Source organism: Myxine glutinosa, chromosome 12 (assembly GCF_964187855.1).
Source record: "Myxine glutinosa chromosome 12, kmMyxGlut1.1, whole genome shotgun sequence".
NCBI lineage: Eukaryota > Metazoa > Chordata > Myxini > Myxiniformes > Myxinidae > Myxine > Myxine glutinosa.
In genome coordinates, this window is record NC_136272.1 from 11,136,693 (window position 1) to 11,163,812 (window position 27,120).

At 48.1% G+C, this 27,120-nt stretch overlaps 1 protein-coding gene across 5 annotated transcripts in view; it reads left to right on the forward strand.

Moving 5' to 3' along the window:
• LOC137438222 (E3 ubiquitin-protein ligase Midline-1) overlaps window positions 1-27,120 on the forward strand; it is an 86,334-nt gene that overhangs the window by 3,220 nt on the left and 55,994 nt on the right. For 3 of the 5 annotated variants that reach the window (XM_068133295.2, XM_068133299.2, XM_068133298.2), the window contains 4 exons: window positions 1,486-1,723; window positions 2,135-2,400; window positions 10,604-10,699; window positions 12,173-12,280. In XM_068133295.2, coding sequence (XP_067989396.1) covers window positions 1,687-1,723; window positions 2,135-2,400; window positions 10,604-10,699; window positions 12,173-12,280 — 507 coding nt within the window. In that variant the 5' untranslated portion in view covers window positions 1,486-1,686. Of the gene's footprint in view, window positions 1-1,437; window positions 1,724-2,134; window positions 2,401-10,603; window positions 10,700-12,172; window positions 12,281-27,120 lie in introns of all 5 variants that reach the window. The other 2 variants (XM_068133296.2, XM_068133297.2) reach the window with 1 other exon arrangement.

A 27,120-nucleotide genomic window follows, 5' to 3' on the forward strand; every position in this document is an offset into this window, starting at 1 on the left:
ACATCTCACACAAATACATGACAAACGTTTTATTTTATTTATTCATTTCCTTTGTCTCGTATTTGAAGTCTGTGTGGGTACGTCCCAATTTAGAATTAGGTTTTATCGCCACATTTATTTGTATCGGGTTCTGTCCAATAAATCGTTTATTTTTGTACATTGAATTCGGGTTTCGTTTTGAGTTTATTCCCTCCAGGTTCGGAGCTGCCGTCGGGGCTACTGGTATGCGCTTGATGCTTCTTCCTCTTCATTCTCCCCTCCCCCCCCCCACGCTTTTATAGCCGAATCCGAATTGATTGTCGCCTCCATTAAAGCTCGTTCAGCTATCCGCGAGCCCATGGTATTAACCGAGGGATTCGCGCGACAATATATCAGTGTGTTCAGGTTATCAGGGTGATATACCAGTGTGTTCAGATTATCAGGGTGGTATATCAGAGTGTTCATGTTATCAGGGTGATATATAAGGGTCTTCAGGTTATCATGGTGGTATACCAGGGTCCTCAGCTTATCAGGGTGGTATATCATGGTGTTCAGGTTATCACGGTGATATATCAGGGTCTTCAAGTTGTCAGGGTGATATATCAGGGTCTTTAGGTTATGAGGGTGGTAAATCAGTGTGTTCTTTTTATCAGGGTGATATATCAGGGTTTTCACAATGTCAGGGTGATATATCAGGGTCTCCATGTTATCAGCCTGATATATCAGGGTCTTCAGCTTATCACCATGATATATCAGGGTCTTCAGGTTATCGGGGTGATATATCGGGGTCTTCAGGTTATTGGGGTAATATATCTGAGTGTTCAGGTTATCATGGTCATATATCAGGGTCTTGAAGTTATCATGGTGGTAAATCAGTGTTGTAAATCAGTGTGTTCATGTTATCAGGGTGATACATCAGGGTCTTCAGGTTATCATGTTGGTATATCAAGATCTTCAGGTTATCAGGGTGGTATATCAGGGTCATCAGGTTATCCTGGCGATATATCAGAGTGTTGGGCTGACAGTATGGTCTTGGCCCTAGAAGTACCCACACTCGCCTCTAAGCTGTCTAACCTGGGTTTGAATCCAGTCCCAGCTATATAAACTGTCACCCCGGTGTTTCACAGGCAGGGATATTCATCGTGTATGTCGTCCTTCAGATGGACGTTAAACAGACGTCCTGTCTGCCTACATTAGTTGGTGGACATTAAAGGGACCATGGTGTCATTCGCGAATTCGCAGTCTTGTGCTGCACACAAAATAAGAAATACGTATCTCTAGATGCGAGGGTCCCAGGTTTGAATCCCACATACCATGTCAATGGTCTCGTAATTTACTCGCCAAACAAGTGATACATATGTGTACAAGCTCCTCCGTAAATCTAAGATGACTGAAGAAGGTATTTACCTTGGAAACTTGTCTTAAAAATAAACTCATCGACATTGTCGTGCTTTTCAGATGGAAAGATGCAGGAGAATTTCCTTCCGACTTTCAACCTGTTTGCAGGTGTTCCATGGCTCTCAACAATGCAGCAGGTGCAAACAGTGCACCGGACGAGTGCGGAAATGTGTGGTGAAACAACATCTGAACGTCTGATGTCTGAACCATCCAACGTGCAGCACATGTATGGCCCTCATCCCAACCAGACGGACTGAGACTTCCATCGGAATGATTGGAAAAGTCTCCTCTGATTTCTCATGACATCTGATGGGAAGCTCGTCAGATCTCGAGAAAAAATTCTCAGGTAAACTGCAAGCACAGCTCCAAAAAGGGAATTATAAATGACAGGTATCTTTAATAATAGTTCCTTTGAAACAGATAAACTTCCTAAAATCCCAACGTCACCGAGTCACGTGACGACATAAAGCAAACAAGGGGAAAAGGGCATTCTTCAGCAAAAAATAATTTCTGGACAACATTCTGGACCCGTATTTCTGGACCCGTATTTCTGGACCAGTATTTCTGGACCCGTATTTCTGGACCCGTATTTCTGGACCCGTATTTCTGGACCCGTATTTCTGGACCCGTATTTCTGGACCCGTATTTCTGGACCCGTATTTCTAGACCCGTATTTCCATTTCTGGACCCGTATCAACATATTCTGTACAACAACTTTTACTCGTCATCACGAAAGAATTCCCAATGAGTGGCTCAGATTCTGGATCTTCGGCCGGTGCTGGAGACCTCCACTCGGCGACCTGCCAGTTCTGCGACCGTGAACCGCCACGGTTCGCCGTCAAGACCTGCACCACTTGCTCCGCGTCCTACTGCACCGAGTGCCTGAGCACAACGCACCCCAACAAAGCACCGTTCTCCGCTCACCACATGATAGTACTGGGCGGTACAGGTGCCAAGAGATTCCAGTACGGTGAGAATGACTGCGACAAATCTTCCTCGACCCAGCTGCTCGGTGACCAGAAGGTGAGGTCTCACGTAGGCATGATAATTGTAAATATAATAGTTATAAATGTGGGTGCATAAGTATCGACATGATTCAGGTTCTTTGCATAACAATGAGCTAACCATAATAATGACCTCTAATAATAATAATAATAATAAAAATAGAATAATATTATTATAATAATTAATATAATAAATAATTAATTAATATTAATAATAATTAATTAAATTATTTATTATTATTATTAATAATTATTATTATAATAATAATTAATAATAATATAATATATTATTATTACTATTATATATTTTTATATATAATTATTATTAATATAATAATATTAATAATAATTATATTATTTTTATTAATAATAATTAATTATTATTATTAAATAATTATTCACTATTAATTATTTAATAATATTCTAATAATTAATTAATTAAATATAATATAATATATTTAATAACAATAATTTTAATAATGTAAATATAATAACCATAATAATGACCTCTTGATGGGTCAGTGGGCAACCCTCAATACCCACTGCCCTACGGATGTACAGTCATGTTAGCTACAATGAAATGCAATTGTATAAACCTATAAAACCTTCTGTTTAGTGGTGCTTGTGGGGTTTTTTTCTTCCACAGGGCAGGTGTACGCGTCTAATGCTGTAGTAAGGTGTGATGTGGTTTACCACTCGTTGCTTTTAGCTATGGCTGCCGGACAGCTCTGCGAGCGAAAGAAGGCCAAGTGTGTAAGCCCTTCCTTCTGGTACATAGTCTCTACCATTGCCAAGACTTTCAGACTACCTCCTGGTGGTGCAACATGGTAACAGTGCTCTCGAGGGCACTGGGTAAATATCTGGAGGATCTCAGAGTAGGTTGGTACCCTAGAGGTGTAGTCTACATGGTACTCCATTGTGAGGACTTGTTGTGACACTCACTAATCCAACCAGGGTAGGTGACGCGCTTCAGCCTTGGTAGGCAATCCACCTAGGAGAAGGAAACTCTGATTTCAGATCCCCCTGCCACCTTGCAGGGTTTGTCTCTTTAGACAAAGGCTACGTCCATGGCCGATTCTGTGGTGGCATCAGGAAGGCCCAGCCGGCCACAATAAACATGCCTGAAATATGCCTTTTGGCGAAGCAGCCATTAGGTTAATCATGGCTTACACATGCAAGCATGGAAATTGCTGTAAAACGATGATAATGATGATGATGATAAGCATATGAGAGCCTTCTGTGGGCTAGTAATGGCACCATTTCTTCTGTGTAGTCTTATGCCATACTACATGTCTGTAGCACAGAAGATCACAACTAACATCCACCATGTTGTCAGACAGGCTTCTCTGATTGTCCGATAGGATATTTTGCCGAACACCGAATTTTTTCAGATGCCGGTCGAGCTTACTGCTTCATTCTGCTTGTCAGTATAACCAATATTGAACTGTTTGAGTCTTTGTTTTCACACTTGAAGATTGCGTTTTTATGACCTCAGACTCATTTGCGACACAATTAGAACATAAAAGCAAAACCTCTGATTGAATAACTAGTTAAATGTGTTAAATAAGGTAGTGTAAAAGACGGTGCATCAATGGCGGTAAACTTCTGAAAAAATGTACAGCCTTTAAAATCTTTATTTTATTTAAACGAATACACCTGATCACTACGGGAGCGGCAGGGGGTCATGCTATTATCATTATTATTATTGCCAATTATTATTACTATTACTTATGTTAGATCGGGTCATTGAAAATATCAGACCGTGCCTCACATTTCTAAATTCCAAACAATAAAATTCACTTCCTTGAGTGTGTCAGAGGTGGGGGAAGGGGGCGTGGGAGGGGCGGAGACAGCATCGTAAGTCATAAAACTATTTGGGGAGTGGGGAGATTGTTTCATAATATCAATAATATTATGCTATTATCATAGGTGCTGTTAGTTGTGTAATGAGAAGTGGCTTTGGAAAAACGTCACGAAAAACTCCTTGGAAGAACACGTTCACGGCAGGAAGGGTCGTGTTATTAATCCTTGTGGGGTATATAGACTACAGTAGATCTACGATCAGATGCGTTCGTCGATGTGATAAGCATTGACTGATGCCCGGATTCCTCCAAATATATTTCAGTTTAGTGTTAAACAGCATTAGCGACTTTTTAAAAAGGTAATAATATGTGTTTGTGGTTTATAATATTTTTACTTCTGGTACGGAGTGCTCCCACAAAAATGGCATGATGAGCTATTTATTCATGTCAACACGGTGTTTGGCCAAGGAGGAAACACCCCTTGGGGAGATGGGATATTATTAGTATTAATTTGGTTTTGTTAACATTAATATAATGATTTTGTTATTAGCAGCGAACTTGGAAAAATGCTACGATAAAGCTATCTTAACACGGATATACACCTCAACACACAACCCCATTGGCGGGAAAAACCCTCTTGGGATGGGGAGGGGGCAAAATAATTTGCTACAACATTCATTGTGTGACCCTTAGTCCTACTGTCAAGTTTGGTTGAGATTGGATAAGAAAGACCGAATGTATCGCGGTCAAACATCATCAGACTGACAGACACAGACAACAAATTGTGTATTTTAGTATGACGATCGAATCATATATTTGGACCACGGTAGAACACAGATGGTGTCACTTCCAAAACCTTCAATTTATCAGCACTTGGACAAAATATTATGCATACCATTTTACGTCATCTTGACCAATCAAATTTGTCGCACGTGCTCTCAGCGTTGGGGAATATCAAGATTCAGCCAAAATGGCATCTTGTAGGAAACATAGATCATGTTCGGAAATGTAAAGCAAAAGTTTAAAAGACCCTTTATATATCTATTTTCTCAAGACTTCATTTTCTCATGGTAAAGTGTTCTTTGAACGCTCTAGTTTTATTTATTCGTACACCCGCTCACTACGGGATCAGCAGGAAGGGTCATTCCTCTTTGGGGTATATAGATTACAGTCGACCTATGGTCTGGTCTCAAGAACATTGGGTGTGTTTTCATTTACCAAGTTTCTTGTGGAGAGATCGCCAAGTGGTTTAAGCATTTGAGCAAGCACTCCATTCAAAACCGTTAAGGAACGACTGACTTGGCAAGCGATAGCTAGCTGCTCATCCCGGGCTTCCTCACTTTCAGTTTCGTGTTAAACAGCAGGAGCAAGTTTCAAAAGATCACGACGAAAAACGTCACATTAGCGCCAGGAAGGGTCATGTTAATAACCCAACACTTATTGGGTACCTAGAGTACAGTAGAACTTCGCTCAGTTCTGTAAGTGAAACTTAGCTCACGAATGTCGGGATTCCTCCATATTTCTTTATTTAGTGTTATGAACAGCATTAGCAACTGTTTAAAAAGCTAATCACATGTGTTTGTGGTTTATAATATTTTTACCTCTGGTAGAGGCCGTTAGCCCATTGCTCCCACGAAAACGCCATGATAAGCTATTTATAAACGTTGACTCGACGTTCGTTCAAGGAGGAAAACCCCTTGGGGAGGTGAGTTATTATTGGTATTAATATTGTTTTGTAATAACATTATTATTATGCTATTATCGTTAGTTTTGTTATTAGAAGCCACCTTGGAAAACACCACGATAAAGCTAATTTAACATTGATATACACCTCAACACGCAACCCCATTGACGGCAATGGCAGGGAAAACCTGCTCGGGGGAGAAAACCCGCTTGGGGAGGGGGCAAATGAATGCGCTACAACCTTCATTATGTAACCCAGCCTGGTGTTGGCTTAGCGGTTAGGGTGCCGGCTTGGGATCCTAGGATCCTGGGTTTGAATCCCGGTCGATCGTTGAATTAACACCAAGGTGGTGGTGACTCAGCCTGTCATCCTTCCAAGGTCGGCAAATTGAGTACCCACTCACTGGCAATTCCCTGTGTGTCGCAAAGGGCGACTAACAGGGTTGGCGGCAGGAAGGACATCTATATAAATAAAACACAGTTTGTGTGTGTGTTACCTATGGACTCCTAAACGGAGAGGCTCACGTACTTGATTTTTGGCATAGACATGGCCATTGGGCCTGGGAAGGGCATGGCCTACCTAAAAATGACCTCCGATGACGAGATCCATATTTTTTATTCATAGTTAACGTAGCGCATTTCAGCGAGGAACATTATACACTGAATCGCAGCCTGTGCCAGAGCAGCTCGCTGATTCGCTCAGAGCGATCACGTGATGTTCCATCCTCGACGCCAGACTCGCTCACGTACTTGATTTTTGGCATAGACATGGCCATTGGGCCCGGGAAGGACATGGCCTACCTAAAAACGACCTCCGATGACGAGATCCATATTTTCTATACATGTTTAACTTAGCGCATTTCAGCGAAGAACATTATACACTGAATCTCAGCCTGTGCTAGAGCAGCTCGCTGATTCGCTCAGAGCGATCACGTGATGTTCTACCCTCGCCGCCAGACTCGCTCGCGTACTTGCTTTTTGGCATAGACATGGCCATTGGGCCCGGGAAGGACATGGCCTCCCTAAAAATGACCTCCGATGACGAGATCCATATTTTTTCTTCATATTTAACTTAGCGCATTTCAGCGAGGAACATTATACACTGAATCTCAGCCTGTGCCAGAACAGCTCGCTGATTCGCTCAGAGCGATCACGTGATGATCCATCCTTGCCGCCAGACTCGCTCACGTCCCTCCCTCACCGCACCCCCTCCCCCCATCCCTCTCCTTCCCCTTCCCTCCCCCCTCCCGTCCCCTTCCCCCTCCCCCACCTCCCCCTCCCCTTCCCCCTCCTCTCCTCCCCTTCCCCCCTCCCCTCCTCCCCCCCTCACCTCACGTCGCCTTCCCTCCCCTCCCCTCCCCTTCCACCCCTCGCCTCCCCCTCCCCCCCTCCCGGCAACGCCGGGTACTTCTGCTAGTCTGGCCATAAAACATTGCTTCAAAAAGGGGACAACGGTGCCCGAAAAAAGGCCAACCCCTGCTCTGCAGGGAAAAATGGCCTCTAAAGGCGGTTCTTTATTATGTAACCCTTCGTCATCCTGTCAAGTTTGGTTGAGATTGGATAAGTAATGACAGAATGTATCGCGGTCAAAAAATCATCAGTCAGACAGACAGACACCAAATTGCGTATTTTAGTATGATGTTGGTTCCTAGTCCCTCTGTGTTCAAGCTCCTCCAAGAGCCCCAACATTGTATACAAAAAACTTGTTTTCCAGCTCAAGCATGAAAATAGAGTTCACTTCTTCTGTAGAAGAAGAATCTTCTCTTCTGGACTTGGTTATGACTAACTTCCCTGAAAATTTCTGCTGCTCTTCTTCTGCTCCAATCGGCTCTTCTGATCATGTGCTTGTTAAAGTGGACATCTCTCTGACCATTTTCAGAGAGCCTCCTCAGCGTCGACGAGTCTGGCATTTCACTCAGGCCAACTGGCACGGTCTTCAAGCAGCCATCAATCATCTGGACTGGTCTCCCATCTCTACTGCCTCTGACATCAACTCATCCTGGGAATTCTTCCAAAGTAAATTGCTCTCTCTCATGCACAGTTTTATCCCTTCTCGTCTTCAGTTGTCATACCCTTCCTCCCGTCCATGGTACACGGAATCTTGTGGTGAGGCTATTGCCCAGAAACAACTTGCTTTCGTCTCCTGGAAAGCAAATCCAACGGAAGGAAATCTCATTTCCTTTCACAAAGCCCGAAACAAGTGTGTGTCCACCCTCAGGAGAGCCAGGAAACAATATCTCTCCGTCCTCAGGACCGAACTCTCTTATCTGTCTCCCTCTTCCAAATCCTGGTGGCGTCTGGTAAAATCTGTTTCTGGTGTTTGTTCCCCCTCCATCCCCTCCCTCACCTTAAATGGCCACACGGCTGACTCCGCACGTGAAAAAGCCGAATGCCTCAACTCTGTGTTTGCCTCTAAATCTTGTGTCCCAAACCCATCCCTCTCTGTACCCACCGTACCCAGTCGTACCCAGCTGCTCCTGGACTCTGTGTCCTTTCCTCCTGACAAGGTGGAAAAGGGTCTGTCAACCCTCGACTCTGATTCTGCAACTGGACCTGACGGCATCAGCCCACGGGTCCTAAAATCATGTTCTTCCGCTCTTTCACTCCCTCTCTCTGTTCTCTTCACCCTCTCTTTTGCTCAAGGTCATCTTCCATCTGCTTGGAAATCTGCCAACATCACCGCTTTGCACAAAAAAGGTGCAAAAACAGATCCCAGCAACTACAGACCAATCAGCCTTCTCCCAATTATCAGCAAGGTCATGGAATCCATCATTGCTTCAGATATGAAATCTTTCCTCTTCTCCAATGGCTTGATCTCTGATCATCAATTTGGTTTCAGACCTGGACACTCCACTCTGGACATGCTGCTTCTGCTTTCTCAACAATGGATGGAGGTCCGCAATGCCAAACAGGAAATTAGAGCAGTCTCCCTTGACATATCACGTGCCTTCGATACAGTCTGGCATCCTGCTCTGCTCACCAAACTCTCCTCTTTTGGTATCCATGGAAATCTCCACGCATGGCTGGCGGACTTCCTCTCTCGTCGTAGTCAACGTGTGGCCCTGAATGGGTTTCTCTCATCTCCTCTTCCTGTTCAGGCTGGAGTTCCCCAAGGCAGTGTTCTGGGCCCTGTGCTTTTTCTGGTCTTCATCAATGATCTCTCTGACTCTCTTGAAAATCCTCTCTTTCTCTTTGCTGACGACTCTACTCTCTGTCGCTCCATTCTTCATCCCTCAGATCGGCAGTCTGCAGCCTCCTCATTCTCTGCAGACCTTGACAAAATCACAGACTGGGCAAACAAGTGGAACATGTCTTTCAATCCTGACAAATCTCACACTCTTACGATGTCTCTCCGAAAAGACCGACTGGACAACCCTCCCATCCACTTTCTGAATAATCCTCTCCAAGAAGTTCTGTCACTCAAGCTTTTGGGTCTCACTATCTGCCATGATCTTTCCTGGAAAAACCACATTTCAAATCTGGCCTCCAAAGCCAGTCGCCGACTGGGCATCCTCCGTCGTGCGAAGTCCTTCCTTGGCACACCTGAGCTCCTCACCACATACAAGGCTTTCATCCGCAGCTCAATGGAATACTGCTCTCCCCTCTGGGCTGGTGCTCCTGCCTCACACCTAGCTCGCCTTCGCGCTGTTGAAACCAAAGCATTCAGAATCATTGGAATCTCCCGCGATGAAGCTAACTCCAAGGGCCTCTCACTCACTCACCGCAGGCAGGTTGGTGGTCTTTCCGTCTTCTACCGACTCCTCTCTGGCCTTGCCCCCCCAGCTCTCTCTGGGCTCTGTCCCGCAAATATTCCTACAGGTCGCACAAGATCTGCCTGCAACCCTCTTTTGGTTAAACTGCCAAAATCAAGACTCTCTGCTCACCTTCACTCCTTCATTCCTCTTTTCTCCTGCCTCTGGAACAAACTCCCTCACTCTCTTCAATCCCACTCCACCCTCCAAGTCTTTAAAACAGCTGTTCACCACCATCTCTTATCTTCCCCCATCCAAAACCTTGATCTTTTCTACCCCTGCTAATTTCACCCCAATTCCCCTTTTTGAAATACCAACTTCTGTCCTGGAAGTCCTTGGTGTCCTTGTGCTTTATACTTCTCCCTCCCCCCACCCCCCCCCCCCCTTCCCATGCCTCCTCCCCCCGGGCGCTCTCCCTTCCACACATCTCCCTGCTCTCGGATGTTGTGTTTGTGTGCTTCCCCATTTCTCCCCATCTTGTCTTCCGCTCCCTCTTTTTGTGTATTTTGTTTGTCTGGTCGATTTGTTTGTGAAGTAAATGTTAGCTCTTTCACGAGCCTCGATTCAGTATACAAAAAAAAACAAAAAAAAAAACAAAAAAAAAACGGCATCTGAACCAAATTTCGGGATCGAGCCATCTGGCCTGCAGTATCCCACAGCATCATTCATGCTTCTCCTTCTGGCTTGGACATGCTGGTTGTACAAATCAGAACAAATGTACTTGACGCAGCCTCGATGAGAGCAGAACAAAGAAATATGAACTCACAATGTAGATTTTATGCAGTAGAGATTTTAAATTCTGCAGTTGCACTTGAATAGACAGCAAAGTCGAGATGGCATTGAGTGTTGCTTCACTTGGGTCGACCATTATTCCACTGATGACGTATGCTTTTGATATCCTTGCTTTGATCATCCGTCGCACACACGTCACGATAGTTATCCTCGGTCAATGAAGAGTAACAGTGGAATTATTGTTGTTTTTCAGCTCGCTCTGCAGTCGGCCCTGGGACATTTATTGAGGAGTAACTGTGAGATGGAGCTTCTGCTGGCCAGACTATTGCAGATAAAGCAGCAGGTGGAGGTGATTGTGACATCCTAACTTTCCCCAAAACAAGTTTCTTTAACTTGCCAGAAATGGCAAAACTTCTTTCTTTTTCTGACTCTACTCTTCTTCTTGAAGCCTCAAAGCTCTTTGGCTTCGTTTTGCGTGACATCTCAACATCCAACTGAACTTTCTACAAAACTAAACTGACTTCTCAGTTTTGGATTATACATTCAGGTGTTTAAAATGATTCTGGTCATTGCAAGCGTTGAGCAGCACACCTTTGTACAATGTACTTGTTCTGTTGATTTTTTTTGTAATTAGGGGTAGAAGGGGCAGGTGGTAGAGGGGAGGGCAAAATCTGGCTGTTTACTCTGCTGACACACCCCTATAAGTTTGATTTGACAGAAATATGCTACCCCTCACAGTAAATGTAAGTCTTGTTTGTTATCTTAAAACAGGTACAGCCAAGGAAGGAAATTGGTGTTTTATGAGCAGTATGGTAAATTGAATAGACTTGTCACCTCGGCCACCGAAGGTGGATGGAGGTTGTTTTCACCCCTGTTTGTCTGTCTGTCTTTGAACAAGATATATCAAAAATATGTAGACGGATTTGGACAAAACTTGGCAGAGATGTAGCGTGTGTGACAAGGACGAAATGATTAGATTTTGGTGAAGATCCCGATTTGGATCCAGATCGTAGAATTTTAAAAGTGATTCTTCACCGTTGGGAGATCGGGCCAAAAACGATACATAGCAGGATATCTCAAAAAGTTATGGACGGATTTGGATGAAACCTTGTGGAGAGGTTGTGTGTGACAAGGACTAATCGATTCGATTTTGGTGAAGATCCCGATTTGGATCCGGATAGTAGAATTCTTTAAGTGATTCTTCATAATTGGGAGATAGGGCCAAAAACGATACATAGCAGGATATCTCAAAAGGTTATGGACGGATTTGGATGAAACCTTGTAGAGAGGTTCGGTGTGTGACGAGGACTAATCGATTCGATTTTGGTGAAGATCTGAATATGGATTCGGATTTGAGAATTATTTAATTTTTATGTGATTCTTCACCATTGGGAGATGCGGCCAAAAACGATACATAGCAGGATATCTCAAAAAGTTATGGACGGATTTGGATGAAACCTTGTGGAGAGGTTGGGTGTGTGACGAGGACTAATCGATTCGATTTTGGTGAAGATCTGAATATGGATTCGGATTTGAGAATTATTTAATTTTTATGTGATTCTTCACCATTGAGAGATCAGGTGAAAAGCGATATATATATATATATATATCATGTTATTTTAAAAGTTGTGGATGAGTTATGACTAAACTTGGTGGACGAGTTGGTTCGGTGACAAGAATAAGCCGATTCGATTTTGGTTCAGGTCTGAATCCAGATCCGGCCTATCAGTGGGATAGAAAACGTAAAGTGGTGAGCCTGGCGGAGGTGTGCGCTCTACCGAGTGACCTTCTAGTTTGATATATACATTTGTCTTTGCAACAGATTAATGCTTCAATGCAAGAGAAGAAGCTGGAAGAGGAGTGTGACAAGCTTTTGGAAATCATTCAGGAAAGGAAGCAGTTGATCAGGACCAAGATTCGAGATGGAAAGGTACTTCTTAATCTCCATTATTTTGTAGAAATACAGTACAGTACAGCACAGTAAATTCCGTGGAGGTTACGTTCCTATAAACCTCAGCGAATGGCAAATCGCAAACGGCGAACAGTTTCCAACATATAAGTCAATGAGATACGTTCCAGCCTCAAAAAAGTTAGATCGAAAAATCATTAATATATATTTTAAAATAAGACATTTAAATAACAAAATAAGAACAATTGAGTAAAATAAGATGAAATGAGTAACATTAAGAAATCAATAAGAAAGCTTTTATTGTTAGAGTACCTGTATAGTACGGTGCAGTACAGTACAGTGCAGTACAGTAGTAATCAATCTCCCAGGCCCAACCTGCAGTTGCCTCATGTCTATTGTGATGTGCCCTTGCCTTAGTGGAGACAGGACCGCACAGTCTTCCACAATCTGTTTTGTCATGTGTGAAACGGTCTGGAAGAGTTTGCACGAGTCGGATCGTCGGTGGCATCTCCAATAGAAACAAGCGTTACGCCTCGGTCCCCCTTCGGTGAAGTGATGTGAGTTGACAAAGTGGAAGACGCAGAAAACATGCTATGATATGATATTTCGCTCACAAGGTTCAGACATACATGGAGGCGGCCATCTTGGATTTTGACGTGGCGACCCAATTTTCAATAGCCTTCTTCCTTGTTCCTAGATACACCCAAACACCAGATTAAAAGTTGGTACTGTAGTGGTTACCGCTGGATGCACACAATCGCCTTGCACCGGCCAGAACACGGCCAGACGCGCCTCTCCCGGGCATGCCCAGACTCACTGTTCCCGGGCACGCCCGAACCTCCTGGGCACGCCCGCTATCACCTTTCCAGGGCTCGCCCAGAGCGTCCGGGCATGCCTGCTATCGCCTTTCCAGGGCTCGCCCAGAGCGTCCGGGCATGCCCGCTCTCGCCTTTCCAGTGCTCGTCCAGAGCGCCCGGGCACGCCCAGCCTCGACTTGCCAGGCCGCAGCCAAACACGCCCGGGCAGGTCCAGACTCGCCTTTCCAAGGCTCGCCCTTGACACCCGGGCATGCCCGGTATAGCTTTTGCCGGGCAAACTTCCCGACATAAATGTGTATATATATTGCTGCCCGATAAACGGGCTTTTGTCAGAATACCTGAGCTGTTTTGTTTCAATAAAGCAACTCGGACGAATTCCGTCTTTGGTCGCGTCAATTCTTTCGACTCGCGTTGGAGCGCAGCTCCTTCACTGGTGACCTACCGACATGGACACGGCAGTGACTCTTAAACTGCCTACCTTCTGGGAGGCTCACGCGGCTGTTTGGTTCGCCCAGGCGGACTCCCAGTTCGCCCTGCGAGGCATCACCGCGGACGACACCCGCTTCCACCACGTCGTGGCAGCGCTCGGTTCCGCCACCGCGGCCTGCGCCCTGAGCCTCCTCGAGCACCCGCCGGCTGCCGACAAGTATGACGCGCTGAAGACACTCCTCCTCGACGCTTTCGCCCTCTCACCGGCGGCACGCGCACGGCGCCTGCTCGACCTGCCCGAGCTCGGCGACACGCACCCGTCCGAGCGCATGGACTATATGCTCTCGTTGCTCGGTGAGCACTCTCCGGATTTTCTGTTCCGCGAGTTGTTCCTTCGCCAGCTGCCTCACCCGGTACGCCTCGCCCTGGCTGGCACATCGATCACCGATCCCCGCGCCCTCGCCAGGGAAGCCGATAAGATCTCCTCGGCGGGCCAACACATCGGCACGGCTACCTGGAGCCTGCCGCCGTCCGAGGCGACACCCACGACGCCCGAGCACCCTGCGCGGTTGGAGGCCGAACTGCCGGTGAAACTGGCGGCCGCCACGCCGCACCGACCGCTTCCGACACGACGGCCAGGGCCTCCACCTGACCAGGCGTGGTGTTATTACCACGCCAGGTTCGGACACAAGGCTCGGACGTGCCGACCCCCGTGCACTTTGGGCAAGTCGGGAAACGGCCGGGCCGGCGTTCATTCCCAGCCATGAGCGCCGGCCACTCGGGCAACTTGCTTTTTATTCGGGACAAAGCGTCCGGGCGGCGTTTCCTTTGTGACGCCGGCGCCCAACTGAGCATCATACCCGCCTCCGAGCAGGACAGGCGGGACGCCGTTTGCGGCCCCTCTTTGGTCGCTGCTAATGGCTCGGCCATACGCACTTTCGGCCCGCACAATGTCACCCTCTGCTTCGGCAGCCAGCGCTTTCAGTGGACCTTTGTGACCGCCTGCGTCCCCATGGCTTTGCTGGGCGCCGACTTCCTCTGCGCGCACGGGCTGCTGGTCGACGTCAAACGTCGTCGCCTTGTCAACGCCGAGACCTTCAGCTCCCTGGCGTGCACGATGAGCAGCTCCGCGCCGACCGAACTGGCGTGCGCCCTCCCGACGGCGAACGAGTTCGCTCGCCTGCTCGCGGAATTCCCGGCCCTCACACGGCCGACGTTTTCGGCCGTCGCAGTGCGGCATGGGATCGAGCACCACATACCCACTACGGGCCCGCCGGTCTACGCCAGGGCCCGCCGCCTCGACCCGGCCAAGCTCGCCGTGGCAAAGGCCGAGTTCGACGCGTTGGAGCACCTCGGCATCGTGTGGCGCTCCAATAGCACGTGGGCCTCACCACTGCACATCGTGCCAAAGCCGGGGGGCGGATGGCGCCCGTGTGGCGACTACCACCGCCTCAACGACGCTACCACCCCCGACAGGTACCCGATCCCGCACATCCAGGACTTTTCCGCCCGTTTGGCGGGACGGGTCATATTTTCCAAAATTGACCTGATACGGGGATACCACCAGGTACCTGTCCGGGCGGCCGACGTCCCGAAGACGGCCGTCATCACGCCGTTCGGCCTGTTCGAATTTTTGAGGATGCCGTTTGGCCTCAAGGACGCAGCCCAGGCGTTCCAGCGCTTAATGGATGGCGTGCTGCGCGACCTGCCATTTCTTTTCGTCTATCTGGACGACATCCTCGTCGCCAGCACGTCCCGCGCCGAGCACCTCCTCCACCTCCGAACACTGTTCGGTCACCTCAGCGAGCATGGCTTAATTGTCAACCCGGCCAAATGCCACTTCGGCACGACGACCGTTGACTTTTTGGGCCACCGCTTCACCAAGACCGGGGCCGTGCCGCTGCCGACCAAGGTCGAGGCCATCACCACGTTCCCGCGTCCCCGTTCCATCAAGGCCCTACAAGAGTTCCTCGGCATGGTGAATTTTTATCACCGATTCGTGCCCCGCGCTGCTCAGCTCATGCGGCCCCTTTACGAGGCCCTCCGGGGCAAGCCGGCCAAGCATGACATCGTTTGGTCCGTGGCCATGGACGCGGCCTTCGCGAGCGCAAAACGGGCCCTCGCCGATGCAACGCTGCTGGCTCACCCAGTGCTCAACGCGCCCATCGCCCTCACTACGGACGCCTCCAACTACGCGGAACAATGGGTGGACGGGGTTTGGCAGCCACTCGCTTTTTTCAGCCGGCAGCTCTGGCCGAACGAGTTAAAATACAGCACGTTCGACCGCGAGCTGCTCGGTCTATTCCTGGCCGTTCGCCATTTCCGACACCTCCTGGAGGGCCGCCCGTTCACGGCTTTCGTCGACCACAAGCCGTTGGTCTACGCAATGGCCAAAGTCACGGAGCCGTGTTCGGCCCGCCAGCAGCGCCACCTCTCCGCCGTGTCGGAATTCACCACGGACATCCGGCACGTCGCCGGCAAAGACAACGCTGTGGCCGACTGTCTTTCTCAGGCCAGCGCGAACGCGGTCCACCTCGGCGTGGACTTCGCGCTCATGGCGGCCGACCAGACCACCGACACCTCGGTGCAGGCCCTCCGGGCGGCGGACACGGGCCTCCGCCTGGCCGACATCCCCTTCGCGGGCACCGTCCTGCTCTGCGACGTCTCCCAGGGCCAGCCTCGCCCCATCGTGCCCGTTTCCTGGCAGCGCCGCATCTTCGCCTCCATCCACGGCCTTTCTCACCCGGGCCGGAAAGCTTCCCAGAAGCTGGTGTCGGCGCGTTTCATCTGGCACGGCCTTCGACGGAACGTCCGCGACTGGGCCAACGCCTGCACGGCCTGCCAGCGGGCCAAGGTCCACCGCCACACCCAGGCCCCACTGGCACCTTTCACCGTGCCTGCACGGCGTTTCGACCACGTCCACGTGGACCTGGTGGGTCCCCTGCCCCCATCGCGGGGGTTCACCCACCTGCTCACCATGGTGGACAGGACCACCAGGTGGCCGGAGGCCGTGCCCCTCACCTCCACCACCACCGCCGACGTGGCGCAGGCGTTCATCGCCACCTGGGTCGCGCGCTTCGGCGCACCGGCGAACATCTCATCCGACCGCGGCCCACAGTTCACGTCCGAACTTTGGGGCATGGTCGCCCGCTCGTTGGGGGTCACGCTGCACCGCACCACGGCCTACCACCCCCAAGCCAACGGGTTGTGCGAGCGGTTTCACCGCTCCATGAAGGCCGCACTCATGGCCGGCCTTCAGGATGACGGTTGGACCGACCGGCTGCCGTGGGTCCTTTTGGGCCTCTGCACGGCCCCCAAGGAGGACCTCCGGGCGTCCGCCACCGAGCTCGTCTACGGCCAGCCGGTCCGCGTCCCGGGCGAGTTCGTGCCCGACGCTACCAGTCCCTGGTCCGCCGCACACCAGCGCTCGGACCTCCAGGAGGCCGCCCGCCGATTTGCCCCCGTGCCAACGTCCCGCCATGGTGGCCCGCAGTCCTACGTCCCCCCGGCGCTTCGCACAGCGGAGTACGTCTTTGTGCGTCATGACGCGCACCGGGGGCCACTCCGGCCGCCGTACGACGGGCCCTTCCGGGTCCTGCGACGGGCCGACAAGTCCTTTGTCGTCGACGTTGGCGGCCGGTCGGACCGGATCTCTGTGGACCGCCTCAAACCGGCGCACATGGACGTCGACCGACCACCACGGTTGGCCCTTCCTCCGCGGCGAGGCCGCCCCCCGTCCACAGTTCCCCCCGCTCGACCACCCACCACCACATCAGACCCCTCCCCACGACCCTCCAGGGGTCGCTTCGGCCGGGTCATCCGGACCCCCCTTAAATTGATCCTGCCGGTGCAGGTCGATTCTGGAGGGGCGTGTGTAGCGGTTACCGCTGGATGCACACAATCGCCTTGCACCGGCCAGAACACTGCCAGACGCGCCTCTCCCGGGCATGCCCGGACTCACTGTTCCCGGGCACGCCCGAACCTCCCGGGCACGCCCGGTCTTGTCTTTCCCGGGCATGCCCGCTCTCGCCTTTCCAGGGCTCGCCCAGAGCGTCCGGGCATGCCCGCTATCGCCTTTCCAGGGCTCGCCCAGAGCGTCCGGGCATGCCCGCTATCGCCTTTCCAGGGCTCGCCCAGAGCGTCCGGGCATGCCCGCTATCGCCTTTCCAGGGCTCGCCCAGAGCGTCCGGGCATGCCCGCTCTCGCCTTTCCAGTGCTCGTCCAGAGCGCCCGGGCACGCCCAGCCTCGACTTGTCAGGCCGCAGCCAAACACGCCCGGGCAGGTCCAGACTCGCCTTTCCAAGGCTCGCCCTTGACACCCGGGCATGCCCGGTATAGCTTTTGCCGGGCAAACTTCCCGACATAAATGTGTATATACTAGACGACCCATGACCCGTTGGGTCAGTCAGTTTGAATAGATATGAGAATAGAACTAAAGCGAACGCTGGACATCATCAGGGAGATTATTTGGGCCAGCAAGCCATAAGGCTCACCTCTCCAGTGTACTAAATCACTTATCTGTGACACGTGATTTCGGCCCTTATCTCCGATCATGTGTTTTTTTTTTTTGTTTGTTTGTTTTTAGAAAAAACACACGACCCGTGGACTACCACGATTTTGTTGTCAGAGGACACTTCTGATGACGATGTTCTTTGTCGACGATCCTCCATTTACATAAACTCGCACGTTCTCTTTCCTCTTCCCTCGACTGAGCGCCACATACAGCTGACCATGCTGGAAGACCGGTTTCTCCAGGTAGACCAGCACATTCTCCATAGTTTGTCCTTGCGCCTTATGGATCGTCATTGCGAAGCAGGATTGTATGGGGAACTGGCAGCGCTGCAAAGGGATATCCTCAGCTTCCGACAGATTTAGTCGGATCCGAGGGAGCATTACAGTTTCGCCTTCAAACGTTGAACTTATGATCCTCGCAACTATAATATTTCGAAGCATGTCCTCAACAATCATGCGCGTCCCGTTGCAAAGTTTCGGAGGGTCCAAGTTCCGCATCAAAATGATAGGGGATCCTTTTTTGAGCTCGAGGTTGTGCGGCGGCAATCCCGAGACTTCAACGGAATCTAGGAATTCCGTTGGGAAGTGCGTCGCATCAGTACCCTCAGTCACACTGTTGAACGCAGCATACTCCTTGCTCGCACCAGGGAACCTTGTGATGCATCTTGAATTGATGTTTCGCATCATATCGTTGAGGGGCACTAATATAGACCTTGCTGAAAAAACCTCCATCGGATTGGCGAATGATGGATATATGGTATCGATGCACTCATCGAGCCCACTCGCTGTCAGCAGTATATCCTCTGGCAAATCTATCTCATCATCCGCATTTTTCTCGATTCTATCCTCGCCGATGTCGAGCAAAAATCTTGAAAACTGCCCACTTCCGTCGGTCAGTCGCATATTAGTTCTCAAGTGAAACATTCCAAAGCTCTGCCATAAGTAGGACTTCTTTATGCACGCATTCTCAACGGCAGCATCACACCCTCTTTTCACCACGGGCAGAAGTTGACGGAAATCACCACAGCATATCGTCAAGATCCCTCCAAAAGGCTCGTCTTTGTCACATACATCACGCAACGTGCGATCCACAGCCTCGAAACTCTCTCTCTTGATCATAGGACACTCATCCCACACGATGAGTTTTGTACTTCGAAAGAGGTCTGCGATAGTGGAATTTTTATCGATGTTGCATACGCCATCTTCCCTCGGTGTCAGAGGGATTTGGAACCTTGAGTGCGCTGTTCTTCCACCAGGCATGAGGGTAGCAGCTATGCCAGATGAGGCCACCGCAAGGGCAACTTCTCCACTCGCTCTCACTTTAGAGAGAATCAGGTTAATAAGAAACGTCTTCCCTGTGCCTCCAGGCACGTCAATGAAAATCATTGATGACTGATTCGTGCGGATGCAACCGCATGCAAAGTCATAGACAACTCTCTGCTCATCATTGAGCAGAAGCTGCCTTTCGTCTACGATTCGCTGTTGTTCCTCCGTGTCGTATTGGAGTTCTCTCAGTAGGTGAATGTTGGCAATCCCTTCATGACGAAGAACAGTCGTTGGAGTCGGCAAGTGAAAATGTGCAACAGTTCTGTTCAACAATTGCAGTTTCTGCTGCAAATACGATAGAGCCAAGTCATGATGGCGCTCGTTGATGGCAATATTGGGATCATTTGCAGATCGTCGATGAGCTAGAAGATAATCTTCAGCCATAGCGTCCTTGAAACGTTCCCATAGATCCAATGGATTGTCGACTTCACTTTGTGTGAGGAGCACAATGAACAAATTCCTCATGGGTCTGGGAAGGCGTGTCCTCTCAGCATCCTCCAGAGTCTCGCGCCAGACAGCGTCTCCTTGCAGCAAACCCATTTCTCTGCAAGCGTCTTTGAATGTGGGTAGAATGACATTATCACACGTTCTCAGGACTTCGAACGAAGTCGGCCCTCTCACGTGGTGGAGGAGTAGTCGGAAATAGTACAGGTCACCAGTACGCGGCGAAACAGTGTAAACTCGTCCCAATATGTCATCCTCAAACATTCCAGGGTTGCCCTCCACCGGTCTGCCCTGTTTTCTTCGTTGCCATCTCTTCTTGGTCCATGTATAGAATCTCGGAACATCCACGTACAACAGTGTCTTAGCGAAATGGTCACGTCTGCAAAGATCCATAAACTCTGTCAACGTGGTTTCGGCCATATTGGGATTATTTCTTTGTTCACGAACGTTCCCAGCAAAAAATACCTGTTGTTCATTTGGCAGATGTACTCCTAAACGGATAACGGCCGGCTTCCTGTCATGGACTGAGAATCCAAGAATGGAGGCAACAGCCTCTGAAGGTCCAATGTATCTACCCGTCAAGTACTCCGTTATCTCGTCGTTTGTGCGCAGTGCATACGTAGCTTGATCGCTACCTTTCATGGCATACTTAATAACATACTTGATCGACTTTATAGAGCAGCATATTTCAACGTTGATGTGGCAATCAAACGTTTTCAGGAGATAGAGATTATGGGGAACAACCCACTGATTTGTAACAGGTCGTCGTTGCCTCCCTTCTTGGTGCCCTTCAAATCCTCCCATTTCTGGGGATCTTCTTCTATACATGAGGTACGAATCGTCTCCGCACCGTGTGTACGGAGCATATGACCGCGGGTACCTGTGTCTGCATGCTCCATTCTTCCAGCATCCAGTTGCTGTGGAACAATATGGACCATGGATCATGTGCTTCAACACCAGTCTGTGTCCCTCTGGATCTTCATTGGGATCTGGTATTTCAGCTTGTACAAATCGATCATAGTCTTGTGGTCTCGGCTTTGAAGCTTCATCGAGCCACAGCAAACAGTGTATGTGAGGGAGACCTCGCTTTTGGTACTCCACACACACAACGTGAGCGATACAGTTCCCGAAGAAGCCTTCTGATCCAGTGAGGTATTTAATGAACACCGTTTTCTTCAACTCGAACACTCTCGCAATGAGATCCGGTCTGTCGTTCTCACTTTGGTGAGGAAACAGGTTATTGGAGATTTCAGGCCACTTTGGATTACACGTCATAGTGATGAAGTAGGTCGCGTTACCATATTTTCTTACGTACATCATGGCATCTTGACATCGCTCCATCATATACCTCGGCCCCCCTACAAATGTCGATGACAGTAGTACGCGGCGTCCGATGTTGGACAAATCGTCATTGTCATTGAGAGCATCAGTGAAGCCACTGTATGTAGCAGACCTCAGCGATGCCTGGTTCAGTCTTATAAACGCCAATCTTGTGCCTTCCATTTTGGCTGCCATATCAACAAGATACTGCTGGAACAGACGCCCCCCTCTGAGGAGGTAGTTGAACTCATCCTCGTGGTTCATTATTCGGTAGGAGTAGTATTTCATGGCAGTCAATCTCCTGCCATTGGTCATGTTCATTTCGGGCTGCCATCCGTCATCTCCGAATGGGAAGAAGAGAACATACTGGAGTGCGTCGTAAGAACGGTGCAACTCAGAAATACTTTGCAGCGCTCCTCCTCTTGCTTTCAATACAATGTGACGCGCTGTAGCTTGAGGATCGACAGTATTCTTCACAACGACACCCACTTCATCAGCGATTTGACCATTGAACCTCCTCTCATGTTCACCAGCTGGTCTCCTGTTGGGATCAATAAGAACGAACGCCTCTGGCAAATTGCCTATTTCCTCGCGTGCCATGCGGAACGAGTGAACGTAAGGATTCACTTGTCTCAGCACGGTCTCTAATGCTCCAACTACATCACGGTGAATACCAGCATTGGTGAGTATCCGCATCCTCAACTGTACGCTGTCATGTGGATCTAAGAAATAAATTTGGAGGAATTTCGGTTGTTCATCCGCATTTGGCAAGAAGGAACCGATACGATGATGTATTTGACCCTGAATTATGACCGATGGGCTCCATGCACCATGCCGAGGAGAAACTTGGCTTCCTCCAAATGATGTCATTTGAAATAGACAGTTGTATTGTCTGATGTTCCTGCAGAATTCGTTCGCTGTGGGTCCATCGCCGGCAAACAGATTGTGTAATTGATGGGGTAAAGGTCCCAGATTTCCCAAGGACACCTTTCCATTCGTGCAGCAAAAATGAGCTGTTTCACCTTGGAAAAGAAGCGCTCTACAATGTGGACAAATCTTGTCCATCGCACCGACGTCAGCAGAAGTGAAATTTCTTGCATTCTGCGCGTTTCTCTGCCTTGTCTCAAGAACTTCCCTTATCCTATCTCTTTCTCGCTGCTCCTGAAGATGCTGTGCCGTCTCCTCTGCAGATTCCGCATCTCTCCTCATACGATCTCTTTCTTGCTGCTCTTGATGGCGCTGTGATGCCTCCTCTGCAGATTCCGCATCCCTTCGCAAGCTGACTCTCTCTCGTTCCTCCTGAAGACGCTGCGCTCTCACCTCCTCCGTCTCAGCACTCCTTATCATCCTTGCCCTTTGTCTTTGCAGCTGGAGGCGCTGTGACCTTTGCTCAGGCGTTTCAGCATGTCATCTCTTCCTTTGGCTTTCTCGTTGCTGCTGAAGACGTCGTGATCTCCCATCGTCTGTTTCAGCACCCCTCGGAGATACTGCTTCCGCACGAGAACTTGAAGGAATGTTGCTATTCGCGTCCATAGACGTGAGGTGTGATTCGTTGTCCGCGTCCGTAGCGCCGTCGGAGGGTTGATACGACATTCTTCCTGCAAATAGTATTGTTTTTGTGCTATCGTTTTGCCGATCATCAAATGACAAATAAATTACATTGTGACAATTAAAGATTTCAAATAAACCTATTTAAAGTGTATGCGCATATAAATAATAAAAAAAATCGAAGAAATATCTCTCGGTAATTTCCTGAAACATTTTACTTCCAGGTAATAATGTTGAATGAAATAACGAAGATATATACTGTATGCCTGTTATTTTAGGCGGTGTATTTTCGTATATCAACGTGGCGCGATTTTTAAAATATATCTCTGCAATTTCCCGTGTGTGCGTGAATGTTCTCAATTATTTCTTTTACCGAGTCTAAAATCATCGATAAAAATGAAATCAGATGGAAGCGGTAATAATAAAAAAAATCGAAGAAATATCTCTCGGTAATTTCCTGAAACATATTTTTGCCGATCATCAAATGACAAATAAATTACATTGTGACAATTAAAGATTTCAAATAAACCTATTTAAAGTGTATGCGCATATAAATAATAAAAGAAATCGAAGAAATATCTCTCGGTAATTTCCTGAAACATATTTTACTTCCGGGTTATAATGTTGAATGAAATAACGAAGATATATACTGTATGCCTGTTATTTTAGGCGGTGTATTTTCGCATATCAACGTGGTGCGATTTTCTTCCCGTTTTTTTTCAACCGAGTCTAAAACTATGTTAGCGACTGTGAAAAATGAAACGATATATCGAATTTGATTCGAAATAAAGCTGGGAGAGAGAGCAAGACACCACGGGCCTACAAAACAGGCCTCAAAGCTATGCGAGTTAATAAAATGGTGGATATTACTACTCTCTCAAAGGGGTAAGCCACGCCCCCGGACCGATCGAATGTTACACACAAACACGCAAGATTTCAATTTTATAATTATATAGATATTGCTGCCCGATAAACGGGCTTTTGTCAGAATACCTGAGCTGTTTAGTTTCAATAAAGCAACTCGGACGAATTCCGTCTTTGGTCGCGTCAATTCTTTCGACTCGCGTTGGAGCGCAGCTCCTTCAGTACTTCGCTTATTTTTCAAGATATTTCACTCACAAAGTTCAGACATATATATGGTGGCGGCCATCTTGGATTTTGACGTGGCGACCCAATTTACAATAGCGTTCGTCCTAATGCCGACATACACCCACACACCAAATTAGAAGTTGGTACTTCGCTTATTTTTCAAGATATTCATCTCACAAGGTTCAGACATACATGGCGGCGGCCATCTTGGATTTTGACGTGGCGACCCAATTTTAAACAGCGTTCTTCCTTGTGCCGAGGTACACCCACACACCAGATTAGAAGTTGGTACTTCGCTTATTTTTCAAGATATTTCGCTCACAAGGTTCAGACATCGATATGGTGGCGGCCATCTTGGATTTTGACGTCGTGACCCAATTTTAAACAGCATTCTTCCTTCTGCCTAGATAAACCCACACACCAGATTAGCAGTTGGTACTTCGCTTATTTTTCAAGATATTCATCTCACAATTTCAGACATACATGGCGGCGGCCATCTTAGATTTTGACGTGGCGACCCAATTTTCAATAGCTTTCTTCCTTATGCCTAGATACACCCACACACCAAATTAGAAGTTGCTACTTCGCTTATTTTTCAAGATATTCATCTCACAAGTTTCAGACATACATGGCGGCGGCCATCTTGGATTTTGACGTGGCGACCCAATTTTCAATAGCGTTCTTCCTGATGCCGAGATACATCCACACACCAAATTAGAAGTTGGTACTTCACTTATTTTTCAAGATATTCATCTCACAAGGTTCAGACATACATGGCGGCGGCCATCTTGGATTTTGACGTGGGTTGCACCCACACACCAAATTCAAATGCTGTCCTTCGCTTACGCACGCACGCACGCAAACATGCACGCCCGCACGCACACACGCACGCACGGACGGACGGACGGACACACAGACAGAGGGGGAAAACCATAGTCCCCCTTTCGCTCCGCTGTGCGACAGGGGACAATAAAACCCTGATGGAACAGAACAAAATGAACACGGGGTTCTTCTTCACCACGATCTCACCTCTACGTTTTCTTCATAAAGATTATTTTCTTCCTTTATACAGTTCCTTTTGTTCTGTTGGTTGCATTCTCATTAAAAGTGATTAAAATTTAAAGTGTTCAAATACTTATGAAAACCGAACAAGTTTTTTTTAGCCGCGTCGCAAGACGCTGGTCATAGAGTGCCCTCTGCTGTTGTTGTTGTTCTTCTTGTTCTTCTTCTTCTTGTTCTTGTTCTTGCAGAGAAGACAAAACCTCAAAGCTCCACCCATTCTGGGAACCATAGCTCCACCCATTTTGGGAGAGGCTTCATATAAACAAATATCCACCATTTTATTAACTCGCATAGCTTTGAGGCCTGTTTTGTAGGCCCGTGGTGTCTTCCTCTCTCACACAGTTTTCTTTCAAATCAAATTCGATATATCATTTCATTTTTCACAGTCGCTAACATAGTTTTAGACTCGGTTGAAAAAAAACGGGAAGAAAATCCGATGAAAGTTGCCCTTTATAGAACGAAATGAATTCTCAAAGGCCTGTAACTTTAAGTCCATTGAGATATATTTTTTTTAAATTGCGGCATGGTCAGTCATACACCGCCCGAAATAACAGACGGGAAAATGCCGAGATATATTAAAAATTCGTCCATTTGATGACAATCGTCACGATGAAATATTTAATTTATACGTCGTCACAATAATGTGGAGAGAGGAGCATAGCTTCGTTCACGTGTCGCCACACACGGGAAATTGCCGAGATTTTTTTTTTTTAATCGCGGCATGGTCAGTCATACACCGCCTGAAATAACAGACGGGAAAATGCCGAGATATATTAAAAATTCGTCGCCACACACGGGAAATTGCCGAGATATATTTTCACTTTGCACAAAAATAACATCAAGTAATCGAATCAATAGGAATGTCCTGTGCCTATAACATCGACGTTATAGGCACAGCTGCATCTAGGCATTGTGTAACATCGACGCGGCTTTTGTTTTAATTAAAACTTTTTGTACTTGTTTGTATACAAGATCGAGGCTCGTGTAAGAGCTAACATCAATCACAAAAAAAACAATCGGACAAACAAAACATACAATAAAGGGAGCGAGAGACAAGATGGGGAGAGGGGGAAAGCATGGGTGGACTGGCCATACGGGCATTTGGGCAATGCCCGGTGGGCAGGGACTGCTGGGTAATAAATGGGCCGCTGGGCTGGATAAAAAAACTGCTGAAAAAAAAATTGTCACGGAAAACTTCTGCCTCCATCCCCGGGAATTCCCCGCTAATTATCAAAAGGTCAAAACTCAAAAGGTCGCCCCTGACGCCTCATTATAATTACGAGCAATGGTACCCGCCCTTTGGGCGGGGCTTCAATTGGGAGGCACAAATGAAAAGGCAAAATATCAGAAATTGAAGGCTTTTTTTATTTTAATTGATTTAGCCTGGTGTTGGCTTAGCGGTTAGGGTGCCGGCTTGGGATCCTAGGATCCTGGGTTCGAATGCCGGTCGATCGCTGAATTAACGCCAGGGGGGCTGACTCAACCTGTCATCCTTCCGAGGTCGGCTAATTGAGTACCAGTTCACTGGTAATTCCCTGTTTGTCGTAAAAGGCGACAAAAAGGGTTGGCGGCAGGAAGGGCGTCCGGTCGTAAAAGGCGACAAAAAGGGTTGGCGGCAGGAAGGGCGTCCGGTCGTAAAACATTGCTTCAAAAAGGGGACCAACAAAAACAACAACAACAACCACGGTGCCCGAAAAAGGCCAACCCCCGCTTTGCGGGGAAAAAATGGCCTCTAAAGGTGGTTTTTTTAATTTTTATATAAACATCCGTTAAATCATATCACACACAAATCATCAAAATCTAAACAGTATTTGTAGAATTTCAATAAAAGCCACATCACTGTGCTGGTGTGCAGCTGTGTCACGTCCTTGTTCCTGCTTCCGAGAGTCCTCGACTCCTCATCTAGCCTTGCCTTCTTTCTTGCAACAGCTTCCTTGGACGTTTTCGTTAATGAAGCTTTCCGTTTGGGAGGCATTTTACCGGTTTATCTGAAACGGTACCCGCCCAGTAACACGTACCAGAGAAAACAAATCGTTTGCGCAATGGGCTCTCCAATATTGGATGTGTTCACGGTTTGAATTACGTAACGCAACGTTTGTGACGATGTTTTCATTGTGACGATGTTTGTGACTTTTGTGTTCATGGTAGTGTTTGATGCGACGGTGTGAACGTAATTTCGTAATGTTTTTTGGTTCACGAGTTATCAAGTGACCACTATATTCGTCATGTGTGTGTGTCTGTCTGTGTGTGTGTGTCTGTATGTGTGTCTGTCTGTCTGTGTTTGTGTCTGTCTGTCTGTGTCTGTGTGTGTCT